We start from the raw sequence: 17668 nt of genomic DNA on the forward strand, positions 1-17668 counted from the left end.
ATTCATGAACTGTTCACGAACGCTTACCGAACAAGATTTCTTTTTCGTGTTCGTTTATTAAGGAAACCAACGTGTTCACGAACGCTTACCAAACGCAAATGAACTCATACTAATGTTCATGAGCATCAATGAATACAAACAACGCTTATGAACACAAATGAATACCCACGAACATATATTTATTTTAGAATAAAATCTGCATAATTTGTCATAAAGATAAAGATTACGAAGAACTCATCAAAAAATAAATAAGCACTAAACACAATTATCCCAACACATTTTGCGTAATTATCAGAATCATGATTAACACAAATTTGAGAAGTTTGTCAAGCTTTAACACAAAGTGAAATTGGAATGGTCAAATGAGGGATGTTGTAGGAGGCATATACTATAACTAGGGTTTCAAAGATACAAAAAATAAATGTAAGAACAAAAATAGAACATATAAAAACCTTTGAATGAATGTAAACGAACACATTACCGAACGTTAGCGAACGTAAATGAACGAACCCAACATCTGTTATGTTCGTTCGTTTAACTTAGCAAACGATTTTTTTGTTCGTGTTCGTTTATTTATTAGACATACAAACGTAAACGAACTTCCCGCCGCAAGGGTTGGAACCCTCAACCTTTATTAGACGAACAAACATAAACGAACTTCACGAACTGTTCGCTAAACGTTCGATTTGTTTACAACCTTAGTCTTACCGCAAGGGTTGGAACCCTCAACCCGTGCCCAACACCCTTTGTATACAAATGAAAAAAATAACTAGAAATTAATTAATAAAGTATACATGTATATACATTACATATATGTATTCTAAAGTATTATGATCTCAGTTTTCTTGCAAGCCCTTATCCTGACTTCTGCCGTGTTATATTATGATCTCAGTCTTCTTGCAAGCCCTTATCCTGACTTCTGCGGTGTTATTATTGCCATCAACATTCAATACATCACAACATTCCCCTCTATTTCCAACCTAAAAGATGAAAACAGAAGTATACTAGTTTCATAAGACATATAATCATTTTTATAACTAAAAATGACAATATATTTATCAGGATGTTCATGGGCTTACAAAGTTTAGTTTTGTTGCCGGAGAATAAACTCGAATCTTTGTAATATAATCCGCAGAATGATGTGGAGAACAAGGCGGCAATTCACGGGGCTTATAACGAACATAGGTCGTCATGACTTCATATGTTGTGATATTACTATTACTATCATAATAATTATTATCATTATTCAAATTGCTGATCGAATGAAAGTAGAAATTATGTGGAGTTTCACACGAATTAGTGGTGAGTAATCGCGAGTTAAACATATAATTATATGGTGGTGTTTGATTCAAGCTCCATGGAGTAAACGTCTCCAATGGTCTTCTAAGAATGCTTCGAGGGATCAACTGCTCATAAATGCAAGCCGAGTATCCCCAAGCTATCGAAAATGCCCAGTTTTTTTGTTTGTGGTAGCAAACAGTTTGTTGGAGAAGGCGTGACTGGTCTACTTTAGCTGAAGTCATGAGATGTCTAAGAGACTTATGGCGGTCCATGGTGGGGAATATTGGAGAGACGATGTCGAGGTGGTGGAGGGAGATCAACGGTGCGTGTGGGTGAGCCGATAAGAACCCAGAAATGTTATGCACAAGATCAATCTATAATATCAGATTTTCTTTTTAGATATGGGTATTATGACGAAAGAGTGTGATTACATGGGGTATGAGTTTGAAACATATCTACAAAAGGGGTTGCAGCCCCTTTTGGTTGGGCGACATATAGCGCAAGTTATACATAATCACCTAGTTAAGCACTTTACATAATATTCCGAAATCAATGGCACACGTTAGACATATTAATTATAAAGATAATTATCCCAAATAATGATTCAAATATCTAAGTGTCTATGACTAAACATAATCTAAACAAAATAAATAACCATGAATGGACGTAAAACGAACATATTGCTAAACGTTCGTGAACGCAATTGAACGAACACGACCTTTGTTTGTGTTATTTTGTTTAATTAATCGAACGTAATTTTTTATTCATGTTCGTTTATTTATTAAACGAACGAAACTTATCGCATAACGGTTCACGAATGGTTTGTTAAACGTTCGTTCGTTTACAACCCTATTTCCACCACTTAAAAATTTCACTTTTAGTTTTTGTTAAATAACATGTTATTTTTAGTATCTTTTAAAAAATCTAAATATTTATTTGTATTATGTATGTTTTGATATAATTTTTATTGAATTTGAATATATCCAAAGTAACGGTTTTATAGTGAAATAAAAAATACTTTATTTTGAAAAGAACTCGGGTTTTAATAAATTTTATATAAAAACGTAGAAAATAATAAAAAAACTGTGTATTAAAATTTTTAAAAGTATTTTGGATATACGTTAATAGAGAAAACTAAATGAAAACTAAAAAATTAAAAAACGAAAATTTTATTGAAAGTTGTTGGAGATGTCTACCCCATGTCACAAATTCTCTATTAACATGCCATGTCATCGTTAATCTAAAAAATGTTAGGAGTAACATTTGATGCTTAATTAAGATTACCTGATGAAACCCTTTTTCAGACGTAAAAGGAACACCAAGATCAGTAATGCAAGCACTGATAATCTGATCGCTATTCAAATAAAACGGGTAAGTCTCTATACATCGATCAAGATTCGCGACCAAAGCCTCCACCAACGGGTAACTTAACGCAAACCCTCCACCACCGTATGCCATCTCGAACGAGATGTCCAAATTCGACTTAACACATTCGGACACACCACCAATATAGACATATTTGGTATGGTCATACCTCCCTAAAAGCTGGACCAAATTATCCAAGAAAAAGATTGTGTCATCATCTCCCATAACGTACCATCTAACATCCTTATCTCCCTCCCTGAACGATTCCAGGATTGTTCTCACGATCCTGATAACGTCAGGCTTCGCGTGTCTAGAGTACACCACAAGTTTTGTGGTGTTCTCTGACACGCGATATGGAGGGAAATTATCATACGGCCATGGGAGAAACTCTGCCGTGGGTTCTTTATCAAAATAAATATATCCACGCGTGACGTTTGGCCGCCACCATTCTCGGAAATACGATCCACGGGAGCGCCAAGTCTTGACAGATCCCGCGATCGTGAATACCAGTTGCCTAATATCTGTAGGTGGAGATGGAGGTGGTGGTGGTGAAGAAGTAGCTTGTTTTAGTTTTTTGTTGACTGGTGAAGTGCAGACGGATGATTGATAAATATGATACATGATCAAAATATACAAAATGAAGGCTGAAATGGCCAAAATTTTGCATACATTAAATCCTGTTGGCATATTATCATGCTTTTGTGGGTTTAACATTTCATCAAAAGCTTTCTTCTTTCCTCCTACAATTGATCGTTTGTTGTATATATATTCGTTCAAGTGTTTAACTAGTTTTTTATTTTTTATTTTTTATTTTTTATACTTACATGCTTTTTTACTTCTTTTAGGTTTAAGTTGTATTCTAGGCATCTAGAAAGGCTTTATTTTCGTCTGCTTTATTCTAGTCATCTAATCCTAAACTACTAAGATCGTATTAACCACCTATATGTTGCAAAATTTAAACCATCTATCTCTTGGATAGAGTAGAGGCACCTTACCACCATAATGTTCCTTGAGAACAAAAAATATTTTGTATTATTTCTTTATTTCGAAAAAAGTTATAAACATAAATTATTAAATAAGTATCAAATTATTTGATAAATTAATATATGTCTAAAAAAGAAACAATAACAATTAAAAAAATGGTAAAAGAAATATATGGTTTTAAAATAGAAAAAATAAAAATATGTTGTTAAAAGTAAATATAATAATAAAATATTATATTTATATAATAAAAAATATATATTATTTTAAAAATAAAATTACAAAATATCGTCTATGTTATTAAAAGTTAATAAATAAATATAATAATAATAAACTATTATAATATTAAAAAATTAATAAAAAGCTATATATTATTTTAAAAATAAAATTACTATTCATCGTCCTTCGTTAACTCTCTCTCTCTCTCTATATATATATATATAGGTAAAGGGTACTGTACAAATTCCCTTATCGTACATTACGTACGCTACAATCTAAGCCGTCAGATCATCTTCCCGCAATGAAAATCGCATGTTGTTTTTTTTTTGTAATAATTTCGCATGTGATAATTTTGATGAAATAGCAGGTGATTTTTTGTAACAATTTCGCATGTGGTAATTCAATTTCGCATGTGATAATTTTGATGAAATAGAAGGTTGTTTTTTTTGTATCAATTTCGCATGTGGTAATTCAATTTCGCATATGATAATTTTGATGAAATAGCAGGTTGTTTTTTGTAACAATTTCGCATGTGGTAATTCAATTTCGCATGTGATAATTTTGATGAAATAGCATGTTGGTTTTTGTAACAATTTCGCATGTGGTAATTTTGATAAAATCGCATGTTAAAAAACCAAATGCGAAATTGTTACAAAAAAATAACATGCGATTTTCAATGCGGGAAGATGATCTGACGGCTGAGATTGTAGCGTGTACGATAAGCGCATTTGTACGTTAACCAGCCCCTATATATATATATATATATATATATATATATAGGGTAGGGATCCTAAGAGAATAACACCCTATTTGAGAAACTTGAGAAGCATTCTATACCACACATTTCCCTAAGCAGAAAATAAAAAAAAAGGTAAAAAAAAAAAAAAACGCAATTTTTCTTTTTTTTTGGAAAAATCGGAAACCGGGTCAAACGAATGTTGATTAAATATTAACTTTATTTTTGAAATAATATATATTGTCAATCTTATAACTATACATATGTGTATATTATGAAAAATATAAATCCTTAACCTAAAAAGTGTAGGAAACCTGGTCAAACGAATGTTGATTGAGCTCGTTACAACGGTATTGGGACCAGCTCATTGAACAATAACCAAAACTCTCTAAACCCTAAACTCTAAACCTTAAGGCTAAACCCTATGCTAAAACCTAAACCCTAAACCCTAAACCCTAAACCCTAAACCCTAAAGCTAAAACATAATGCTAAACTTTAAAGCTAAACCCTAATGCTAAACCATAATGCTAAACCTTAAAGATAAACACTAATGCAAACCCTAAAGCTAAAGCTAAACCCTAAAGCTAAAGCTAAACCCTAAAGCTAAACCCTAAAGATAAACCCATTGCTAAAACCAAAAGCTAAACCATAATGCAAAACACTAATGTTAAACCGTAAAGCTAAACCCTATATACTAATGCTAAACACTAATGCTAAACCCTAAAGCTAAACCCTAAATACTAATGCTGAATTTTAAAGCTAAACACTAATGTTAAACCATAAATACTAATGCTAAATCTTAAAGCTAAAACTAAATCATTCACCTCAATCAAATATTTACAACACTTATTTTCAATTTTAAACATGTATATACATATATGTATAGTTAAAAAATTGACAATATACACATTTGTATAGTTAAAAGATTAACAATATACACATATGTATAAATCTCTAAAAACAACCTAATAGAAAAAGCTCTGATTTTTCTTTTTTTTTTTTGCGTTTTTTTTACATTTTTTGCTTAGGGAAAATGTGTGGTACAAAATGCTTCTCAAGTTTCTCAATTAGCCTACTACTTCTCACATGATCCTAATATATATATGGGTATGGATCCTAAGAGAAGTCCACCCTATTTGAGAAGCTTGAGAATCATTCTGGACCACACATTTTTCTAAGTTTTTCGTAATATACACATATGTATAGTTTAAAATTGATTATATACATATATGTATATTGTCAAATCTTAAATTATACACATGTGTATATAGTCAATTTGAAACTATACATATGTGTATATTACGAAAAGATTAAGAAAAATGTGTGGTCCAAAATGCTTCTCAAGTTTCTCAATTAGCCTAATATTTCTCATATCATCCTAACCCTATATATATAATACCTACATTGAATCAATTTATCTTACTTAGACCATGCGTAATGGGGCGTTTTTTTTAAAAATTTTTGCCTGAAAACGCCCTATAACGCCCCTACCCCCATTACAGGGGGCGTTATGAGGCGTGATTTTCGAAAAAAAAGCTGCCCGGCGTTTTAAAAATAACGCTTAAAATCGGTGGGGGCCACATCTTTCGACCGTTGCCTTCAACGGTAACTTTCTTTATTTTTTTTTTTATTTTAAATAATTCCCACTATATATATTTAACACACATTTACACCATTTTTTTATACAAAACTTCACAAACTCTCCCACTTTCTTCCAACTTTTATAAAAAAAACCCACTTTCTTCATATTTTTATACAACCATGCATCCTTTCCGCCCTCCTTTTGGTGTCCCCGCTAGACCCGCAAACCCGAACACAACCCAACCGCAAACCCCATTCAACCTTCAAGACATGGACCCGAGCTTTTTAACTTACGCGGCTTACTTAAGTGGCGCCCCTCCGTTTGTTCCTCCAAGTTTCGGCTATGGTCAAGCCGGCGGGTCTCAACCGTCACAACCCGAAGCCGAACCCGATGTGGAAGTCGTACCGGAGACGCAACCCGAACCGGTGCAAGAAACATCGAAACGCGGCAAAAGGCCGCATAAGAAGAAGGATAAGGACGCTCCGAGGCGTACAAAAAATATAATCAAATGGACGAAGGAAGAGGAATACACGTTGACTCGGGCGTATGTCGACATTTCGGAGGACGAAGAGACGGGTAAATATTTTATATAAATATTATTTTACTTACTTTGTTATTTTATTTTTTAACAAACAACTTATTATTTTTTTTTGTAGCAAACTTTCAAACGGGTCCGGTGTTTTGGGATAGGGTTCGTGCACTCTTCTTTAGCACGTGGGGTCAAGGCGAACATCGGGACAAAGACTCGATTTCTAGCAAATGGACCGACATAAACAACAAGTGTCATGCGTTTCAAGAAGTCTTCCAACGTAACTACGATAATCGCCCGAGTGGTGAAGGTGACGTGGGGGTTTTAACGAAGAGTTTGGAGGAGTTCGACAGGACAAAAGGCCCTTTCGCGTACTACAAGTGTTGGGAGCTACTTCGAAAAAGTCCAAAGTGGGCGGTAGTTAACCCAATGACGTCTAGTAGTAGACGTCGGGCTAAAAGGTCAAAAACTTCATCCTCCGTTGACCCGTCAACTCCGACATCGGATGCCCGCAATGTTGATTTAAACGAGGCGGTGGACGAGGGCATTCAAGAAGAGTTGGCCCGACCCGCCGGTAGAAGAAAGGGAGCCGGGAAAAAAACGCTCGAGTCGTCTTCCGATCTCGAGTTAAAGGATGATTTCGAGGAGATGAACCGTCGTCTCCAAGACATTCGAGATCTCGGCCACCAACGTTATGAAATTATGAAGGAACGAATGGCCGAAACAAAAAAATTTAACGAGATGCAAGAGGCGAGGCAAATGGAAAAGGACATCGAGTTTTTGTCCAAACCTATCGACCACCTACAAGGCGATGCGTTGATCCTTGCGCAAATGCGTCGCCAAAAAATTAAAGAAAAATATGGACTCTAGATGATATTAATTTTTAATGTTTTTTTTTTTTATTTTTTTCAGTTATTTTTCTGTTTTTTTTTATTTTCAGCTTTTTTTTTTCAGTTTCGTTTTTTTTTTATTTTTTTTTTAATTTTTTTTTTCAAGTAATGTAATTTTTTTTTAAATTAATGAATGTTATTTTATGTTTTAAATTAAAAAAAAGATAATTGTGAAATGATTGTAAAATGATTGAATGGGGCATTATGGGGCGTTATACCACTACACCACTTTTTCTATAATGCCCCCATGCTGACTAGGACGCCACATGGCGCAAAACGCCCCATGGTGGGGGCATTATAGTTGATCACCACTACACATGGTCTTAGAACGACTCCAGAAACTAATTTAAAGTTAGCTAAAAGTCCAAGTATTATTGTTATCTATGTAATCGTTATCAATACAGTTAATTAATGCAGATGGTCACCTATAACTAATTACATGCAGTTCTCCAAATACATCAAATGCTATTAGTTATATTAGTTTTCTTTGAATAGCAAACCAAACCTTTATTCAAAACCAAAGGAACAGAACCCCAGCCAGAAATTGAGGGTTAAATTACAAACTAATAAAGTGGTGTGTTCCTCAACAAAAAGAATGCGAGTTTAAATCCGAAGAAGTATAGATGTGGTTATTTTAGGAATAAATAGGTGTAGATCAGTAGAGAGTGTGTATGTTTGCTGGTCAAAAAGATAGTTATTCAAAATCTATTGTAGTCTGTAGAGATATTCACTTATTTTCAAAACTCAATAAATAAAGCCTAACTTTATATCATGTAACTAACGACCATTAAAATAGCACAGGGAACACCCCAATGAATAACCGATGTTAGACATGATCCACACGTAAATGTTTACGAAATTTAAAACCGGGTCTGAACTCTGAACGTAATTCGACATGTCTGGCTCCGACTCCGACACTTGGTGTTCTTCTTTGAAATATTTATTATTCTGTTGATGCTTAATGTTTAGTTATTTATATATCACAAAATTCGTTAATTGTATACGTTGATATCAAGTGTGTCAGTTAAACGAGTTAAATGGGTTGAAATGTTGTAATTGTAAACTAGTGGAATTAAAACTAATAAGCCGAATAGCGAATAATTCAAATGGAGAATTGTAGTTGAATAGTGAAAATGGAAATTTTATAAAATTTATTCCTACTCAAAAATGAGAAGTCGTTGATTTCTTCTTTGTACAGCACAATATTATAAAACAAACCCGGCTCGAGGAAAGTCGTTGATTACTTAAATTTTTCGACTTTTATTAAACTTTTCTCTAAAGAATTCTAAATATAACAGCACAATTTTTAGAAACAAATTGTAGTTAAGCACTGTAGTTGAATGGTGAAAATGAAAAATTTGTTACATTCAGTCCTACACCTAATTATTTACAAGTCGTATAAAAGCTAGATAAGCTTACCTTTTCTAACGAAACTGTTACGATTTACGAACACAATACCTTCAATGCATTAATAAAAAAATGAAATAAATAAAGTCCATAAACTCGACATTCTTTTGTTATAATCGAAGAAATGTGTACATTTAGACTTATGAACGGCACGTAGCAGTAGGGAAAAATATATATATATGTAGAGGCTGGTTAACATACAAAATGGCTTAACGTACATTGCGTGTGCGAGGCATTATCCAATGTTTTAAATACCGGTATGAACCGGCCGGTTATACCGGTTAAACCGGATATCGGACACGAGTCCGGTACGATAAAGGTCGGTAAAACCCGAATACGGTATGTCTTATGTACCGGCGGTAAATCCGGTTCTACCGGTTCAAACCGTTGAACCGGTTTGCATTATCTTAAGATTTGATTTCTTAATTTTAATAAAATACGATATTAAGGTAATATTGATCATCCATATTTCTGGTAATTAACATAGTGTTTTCTATTCCAATATTTCATCGTTGTTAAAACTGTTACTCACCTCGTACAATGCAATATTCTTAAAATGCTTAATAGTTTACAATAAAATAGTTGTTTTTAGATAAAATTATGATCAGTTACATAAATCCAAGTTGAGATTTGATTGTTTTTTGAGATGAATTGGTATTTTATGGAATTTATAGGGTTAACTAGTAACCCGGTTCAACCACCCGATACAACCCGGTTCAACCGGTTGAACCATTTTAGAGCCCAACCCGATATGACTTAAAAACCGGTTTTTAAAACATTGGCATTATCAACATGCAAAATTGGTAACTAACATGCGACTTTCATTTTTCCCTCTAACATGCGATTTCATTTTCTTCCTACAACATGCGATTTTGGGTTAATTTTTAACATACGACTTCACTTTCTTCTTATACATATGCGATTTCAAGGTTTTTAACATGTGATTTTCAATTTTTGGTAACATAAGGTGCGATTTTTCCGTCGCGTACGCAATGTATGTTAAGGCATATTGTACGATATACTTTCTCTCTCTCTCTCTCTATATATATATATATATAGATGTAGGTCCCTTTCCGAGGATCGAGAACAAACCTAAACCTTGTTATACAAACTCACTAGCGAGTGCGGAATCCAAGCTAGCGAGCAAACCAGGATGATGCAAGAACAAACACAAGAACACACAAGACTCAACAATTAACACCACTTGTATTAATACGTAGAAAGTTTCCGGTTACAAGCACAATGTTTACAATCAGTTTGCAAACTCTCAAAGTGTGTGTGTGTGTGTTTTGGACAGAATGCTCTCAACTCTTGTCTGTCTCTCTAAGTGTGCATCTATCTTCTATCTTTCACACTACACTGCATGGGTATATATATACCCAGCCCATGATGTCTGGTCGAAGGATCCGATAGATGGTCCGAAGGATCATCTTTCGGATATGATGCTTTCGAAGGATCAGCAAGGACCTCGAAAGATCACCTTTCGAGGTCTAATCATTCGAAGCATATCTTTCGAGCACCTCGAAGGATCAACAGTATCCTTCGAGGCTATCCTTCGACAGAGAACATCTTTCAATATTTACCAACTGTTTGGCCAAGTCAAACTAGGAGGATAGTTGACTTGGTCAAACTTACAAGGCTAACTTGGACATCGTTTACATACAGACCGAATACAGACAAAGTACAGACACAAGTGCACCAACAAACTCCCCCTTGGCTGTAGCTTTGTCTTTATCTTCTATAGTTGTAGACTCGTCTCGAACTTCAACAGTCTTTGGTCTTCGAGTTCCCAAAACTCTGATGTCCTTTCAAGTCTTCATTGTCGGAGGATCTTCAAAGTCTTCACGTCTTGAAAGCAGAGAGTGTATCAACAAACTACCCGAATCATGTAGAAAGTGTGTTGACAAACTCCCCCTTAACATAAGCTCCCCCTTGGGCTATGCTCGTGAATGACTTGATCTTTATGAAGTGAGATCCTTGTGGTGTTGATGATGGCCAGCGGCAACTCGATCATCTTCATCTTTTGAGCGCCTTCTCGTCGTGTCTTCATTCCAAGGCTTGTCATCGACCATGTTCTCTTAGCCTTTAGAATCTGCACATGCAAGAAATCTAAACGCGTAATGAGAACAACTGCTTGGAATATAGTTTAAACAAATGACACACGAATGACCATGTCACAATCAAACACCGTCCGACAGTTTGAAAGTTTAATAAATTTGTCAAGTTTTAGCCTTTAACTTTCAAAACTTGCAAATTTCGACCGTTTATGAAGATTTAGTCAATTCGGTTTTCGTTCAGGTTTCAGGCAACGAAGACTCGAGCTCCAACATCGTACGATCGAAAATAAAGAAAAAAAAAATCTTTTTGGCTTTTATAAAGTTTATATTAAAACACGCCTAAAATCTTTTTGGTATTTTTGAAATTAAAAGACAACAATTTAAAATCCTTTGAGTGTTATCAAACGACATCACCGCTAATGTCGTGCTGAAATGCACCAAACGACGAAACTGTTTAAAAGAAAAACAATAAAAGTTAAGCAGTAACTGACTATATACAGACATTCTTTTTGCGAGTTTCGAGGGTAAGAGAATCATATCAGTGTACGGTCATGCCAAAACACTCTTGTTGTTCAGTTAGTTAACATTAAGTTAAGCATCCTATAACAATTATCGGTATTGTTGTCCACTTAAGCTCAACTTATCAGATGTAATCATGGCGAGGGGATACGTTAAGGTATGATTTATACTTACCGACCGGTGTTCATCCACATCACGACACATTCCCGTATCAAGGTATGCACGAGTGTTCATCTTACCGGTGAGTATACCGATTATCATCTGTTTGACCGTATAAAATGTGAGATACTCACTTATTTTGAATTGAAAACAAGCCCTATGTGATATAATCACTTATTGATGAGGAACTTGATTTTCATATGCATGAGGGCACAGGTGCAAGTCCGTGAACAGGTCAGTACTTCCGTACAGCAGAGAGACGAACTTGACACCCGGATAAATGTGATATTTTATCACTTATTTGTTTTGGACATGTGATTGTTTATCACTTATTGAGGTCGAATGCAGTATGTAATATGTACACGTATGTATAGTATCATGGAAGATCTAGACTTGCGTCCCCGTTATTTTTTTGGTAAAAGATACAACCATGATACCCAGATGATAAGCAGCATAAAGACCGAATATCTCAGAACCTCGGCAATCTATCAAACGAAATTTCGGTACTATGACCATATGCCAATGAATGGTTCCCACCTGATCTTCAGTCGATTAAGATTTATATCACCCTGCACACTTTAAAATGATTGTGAGCCTACCGATACATCTTATATAGAGCTGCTTATCGTTTTTCATTTAAGGTTTAAAGAGGTTTGGATAGACCACTGATGTACTATCATTTTCTCTTTTGCTCGCCAGGAAACTCATTTTTGATTTTCTATTGTTTTTGTGTTTTTGAAATTTTTCGATGTTTTTGGATTTTCCGATATTTGGATTTACTCCCCCTAAAATCAATAAACTAAGATAAATTTAAAACACACAAAGATATTTACAAAAATGATTTTCCGATGTTGGTTTACTCTTGCTTGACCTTAATGCCGTTTACCAATAATAAGAAGTCAAATCTAGATTTGTCAAAAGCTTTGGTAAATAAGTCGGCACGTTGGTCATCGGTGTGGACCTTAACAACATCGATTAGCCTTTTCTCAAAGCAATCACGTATGAAGTGATATTTGATTTCGATGTGTTTGGTCTTTGAATGCTGCACAGGATTTTTAGTGATATCTAAAGCAGCAGAATTATCAACGTATATAGGAGTAGTTAGGAATTCAAAACCATAGTCCCGCAATTGTTGTTGGATCCAAAGAACTTGTGAGCAACAACTTGAGGCAGCAATGTATTCAGCTTCGCATGTTGATGTAGCGACACACGTCTGCTTCTTGCACTGCCATGTGACTAGGCGATTTCCTAAAAACTGACATCCAGCCGTTGTGGATTTGCCGTCGATTTTACATCCGCCAAAATCAGAATCACTGAATGCGACCAAGTCAAAGTTATTATCCCTAGGATACCACAGACCGGTGTCGGGGTAAGCCTTCAAATAACGAAAAATCCTTTTGACAGCTGCAAGATGTGAGGCCTTCGGGTTGACTTGATATCTGGCAAGCAGGCACGTTGGGTACATTATATCTGGCCTTGATGCTGTGGATCAAATTGAGGCTGTGTTGTGGAAACTTGGGCTTGTACTTGGGTTTGATTGAACTGTGGACACGGAGAAGAGCTTGTATTGGATTCAAACGCTGTTTGAAGCTTCGGTTGCTGAACAGAACTAGAACTAGCTGAAGGACCAAAACCAGGCAAATACACTTCTGTGTTTTGAGTAGGTGTAATCCTTTTGGCTTTTCGAATTTCCACTTCGTTCTTTTGCTCCAACTTCTGAATGAATTCATAGATATTAACATTGACAGCATCTAAAACTCCCGTATGCTTTAAAAACTCTATGAATGTGCTCCACTTTGGAGGTAGAGCATCAGCAAACCGTGCTACCATTTCCTGTTGAGATGTACGAACACCAGAATAACACATTTCACACATCAAATGATAATAACGAGTAGTCATATCATTTAGGGTTTCATTTTCTAAGAAGTGAAATGATTCGAATTTCTTCTTCAACAGATCCTGGCGTATCTTTCTAGTAGCTGCATATCCTTCTCCTTGTTCTACTACAAAATTCTGCATGTTTTGATTTTGCTTTGACACCAAAGCCCATTGACTTGCACTGATTGAAGGCTGTGGAATCATACTCTTTGCCCAATCTGCAGCAGTGACTAACTCTTGATTGTATCGTGAGTCCAAACTCCAATCCCAAGGACTTGTACAGCTCATTTTGATCAAATATTAATTGAGAATCTACACAAGCACAAACTGTTAAGTGCAAACAGTTAAGAACCGAAAGATGCAACCTGTTCGAAAGATCAATACTTGTTCGAAGGATCAACAATGTTCGTAAGATCACTGTTGAGTTTCGAACAATCACTTCGAAAGATTGACTGTACGAAGGATCCTTAACTTTCGAAAGAAGATTTCGAAAGATTCTCCTTATCTTTCGAAGATTGAAAGATCCTTATCTTTCGAACAAAGGTCTCGACAGATTCACACTTGAAAGATACTGATCTTTCGAACACTAATACGAAAGATTCTCCTACACGAAGGATCCTTATCTTTCGATAAGAACAGTAACTCGAAGGATGATCTTTCGAAAAGATTCCTTGACTCGAAGGATAACACACTGACTTCGAAGGATGTTCGAAGGATGGCTATCTTTCGAATCTCCTTGATTGAAGGATGATCTTTCGAGCTCGAAAGGTATCTTTCGAGGTCTGACACACTGACAGAAAAGTTGACGGGTTGGTGTACCAACTTTCGGCAGAAAGGATATGGTCTGCCAACAACTTTTCACCAAACTTTTTGACTTTCAAAAAGTTTACTAAAAATAGGCAACCTTATCCTCAACCAGTTCACCGGAATGATAATCGGAATATGACCGGAAAAATCAAAGTCACTTAAAAAACAAGTTTTCAAGTTACCCAACCCAACCTTGAACACTCCCGATGGTTTAGAGCTCGTTTTTCAGTTTTAAGATGTGAGAAAAACCACCAAAACGGATGCTAAACCTAGTGTCCAAACACACCAAGAACTTGAACAAAAACCCGGTTTTAAACAAGGTAAAGAGCCAAAGCTCTGATACCACTTGTAGGTCCCTTTCCGAGGATCGAGAACAAACCTAAACCTCGTTATACAAACTCACTAGCGAGTGCGGAATCCAAGCTAGCGAGCAAACCGGGATGATGCAAGAACAAACACAAGAACACACAAGACTCAACGATTAACACCACTTGTATTAATACGTAGAAAGTTTCCGGTTACAAGCACAATGTTTACAATCAGTTTGCAAACTCTCAAAGTGTGTGTGTGTTTTGGACAGAATGCTCTCAACTCTTGTCTGTCTCTCTAAGTGTGCATCTATCTTCTATCTTTCACACTACACTGCATGGGTATATATATACCCAGCCCATGATGTCTGGTCGAAGGATCCGATAGATGGTCCGAAGGATCATCTTTCGGATATGATGCTTTCGAAGGATCAGCAAGGACCTCGAAAGATCACCTTTCGAGGTCTAATCATTCGAAGCATATCTTTCGAGCACCTCGAAGGATCAACAGTATCCTTCGAGGCTATCCTTCGACAGAGAACATCTTTCAATATTTACCAACTGTTTGGCCAAGTCAAACTAGGAGGATAGTTGACTTGGTCAAACTTACAAGGCTAACTTGGACATCGTTTACATACAGACCGAATACAGACAAAGTACAGACACAAGTGCACCAACAATAGATACCAGTATTATGTTACATGGTACGAGAAACTTTTTTATGTGTTATATACTACTCGACACTTTATGAAAAAAAATCACCGATCAGTCACGATCTACGATACAAACAACTTAGACCGTTGAAATGCATGCTAAACACATACAAGTTTAGTAACACTTAATTCTAACCGTAGGGCAAGCGGTGCTCAAGGCAGAGGCGAGCAAAGTGGCAAAACATGAGAAAGCCTGCCGGGAGAATCAACATGTGTTTGTCCCGTTTGCGTTTGATACCTTTGGTGGTCTCGCTGTTGACGCTGTGCGACTCTTGAATCGGGTTCAAAAAGTCGTTAATAGTAATTCTTCGTCGCTAAAGGTTTCAAACTTTGTATTTAGTAGAATTGGTTTTTCTATTCAAAACGGGGTGGCGGCGCAACTTGTTGCCCGACTACCTGCCATTGCTTTGTAATTACCCTTTTTCGTGTGGAATAAAGGTTGCTTAAAAAAAAAAGGTAACCTCTGTTTAAAAAAAAAAATTCTAACTATAAGCATGCTAGTTTTGCTTAATAGATTAATTGTGTAATGACATCCTATAAGCAGTGTATGTCCTAAGCTTTAGTTTGTCGAACACCTACAAATAACTGCTCTTCAACAAGTATTCTGACACTAGCTAGCTACCCTTAGAAACAGTCTGGGATTTAAAACATATATGTTAAGACAAAAGTAAATAAACTGCTCTTCAGTTCAGCAGTAATAATAATATACATATTTACATTGAATTAATTCCACTTAGGATGACACATCAAATACGTAAGTAATTGACAGTTAGGCATTGCTATATTTATTATTATCATCTTTGTAATCCGTTTCTATACCGTTAATTAGCGCAGATAGTCACATATAACCAACTAAATATAAGTATTGCATATGCATCAACTACTATATATTAGTTATGATTATTCTCCGTTAGTTATATATAACGTATACTAAATTATCTGATTACTAGAAAACTAGTATAGATGATCACATATAAGTAATCCCCAAAACTCAAAATTTAATACTTAGCTTATATCATGTAATTAGGTTATAGTCTAGTGTATTACACGAGTTAAATAATAAAGATGGTTTGTTTGTGAAGCACAACAAGATGTACCAGAAATCTTGACAAACGTACGTCGTTAACTTTCAATCAAATTCTTGATCTCAAAAAGTCATCTTTTTTTTTTTCTCTCCGGTCTAACTCTCTTTTTAGGGTTTAGCCTAAGATATCTATATGTAAATAACTTCTATACATCTTACATGCCTAATTCTTTGTCCCTAAAGTAGGGCTGGCATATCGGGTTAACCCGATCTGTTAAGACACGAACACGAAACCTGTAAACACAAACACGACACGCAATCTTATCGTGTCAGATTTTCCAAACACGAATACGAACCTGTTAAATTAACAGGTTACACGAAATGACCTGTTAAGACACGAAAATGTTGCCAACATATCATATGACCTGTTTAAAACACAAACACGACCTGTTAAGACCCGAACACGACCTGTTAAGACACGAACATGACCTATTATTCCATATTTGGAATTAGCAATTAAGGAGCCTGTTTAATGAAGATTTAGTCGCCAAAGGTTCACAAAAAGTCATAAAACATGCATAAACACATAATGTCTTAACAAACTTAAAATGAAATCTCATATAAGTCTAATCATAACATCCAAATAGTTTCAACATTCAAGTTCCCATATGCCTTCTTTCTCAAGATCTTCAATTCCAAACAATCAAACCTACACACAAATAAGTACAGTCGTATTAGGCATGGACAATTTGACATAAACTCATACATATAGTTTTATCAAGCAACATTTCTAGAAACATTTGAAGTGGGTACCTTAAGATGTTCTTTGATTTTTAACAAGCAACACTACTTGAAGCATTTGGAGTGGATACCTTAGGATTGTTCACGGAATTTGAAGCATCTGATTCATGGCTAATGTCAATCAACATTATATCTTTTGTGAGCTCATCTACACTAACTTGGTTTGAACCTACAAAGTACAAACAAATATACATAATAACATTAATAGAATACCATGCAAAAAAAAAAACATAGAAAAATCAAGAGAAAAGACATTACAGTAATCTCCAAATAACCAATCTTTTGTGCATATGAGAGCCTCAACGGTATCTTTGCTAAGTGAATTTTGATGTTCATTAAGGACTCTTCCACTTGCACTGAATGTAGACTCTGATGCGACAGTAGATACCTGAATTGTCAAAAAGTCTCTTGG

General features: G+C 35.4%; 1 protein-coding gene across 1 annotated transcript; it reads right to left on the bottom strand.

The window, feature by feature from the left end:
* Positions 1-757: 757 nt before the first annotated feature.
* LOC110918083 lies at positions 758-3400 on the bottom strand. The gene is made up of 3 exons (XM_022162462.2): positions 2566-3400; positions 1080-1655; positions 758-980 (listed from the first exon to the last, which is right to left on the bottom strand). The coding sequence occupies exons 1-3, from the start codon at positions 3358-3360 to the stop codon at positions 876-878; spliced, it is 1476 nt and encodes a 491-aa protein (XP_022018154.1). The 5' UTR covers positions 3361-3400; the 3' UTR covers positions 758-875.
* Positions 3401-17668: the final 14268 nt, after the last annotated feature.

This window comes from Helianthus annuus, chromosome 2, assembly GCF_002127325.2.
Source record: "Helianthus annuus cultivar XRQ/B chromosome 2, HanXRQr2.0-SUNRISE, whole genome shotgun sequence".
Taxonomy (NCBI): domain Eukaryota; kingdom Viridiplantae; phylum Streptophyta; class Magnoliopsida; order Asterales; family Asteraceae; genus Helianthus; species Helianthus annuus.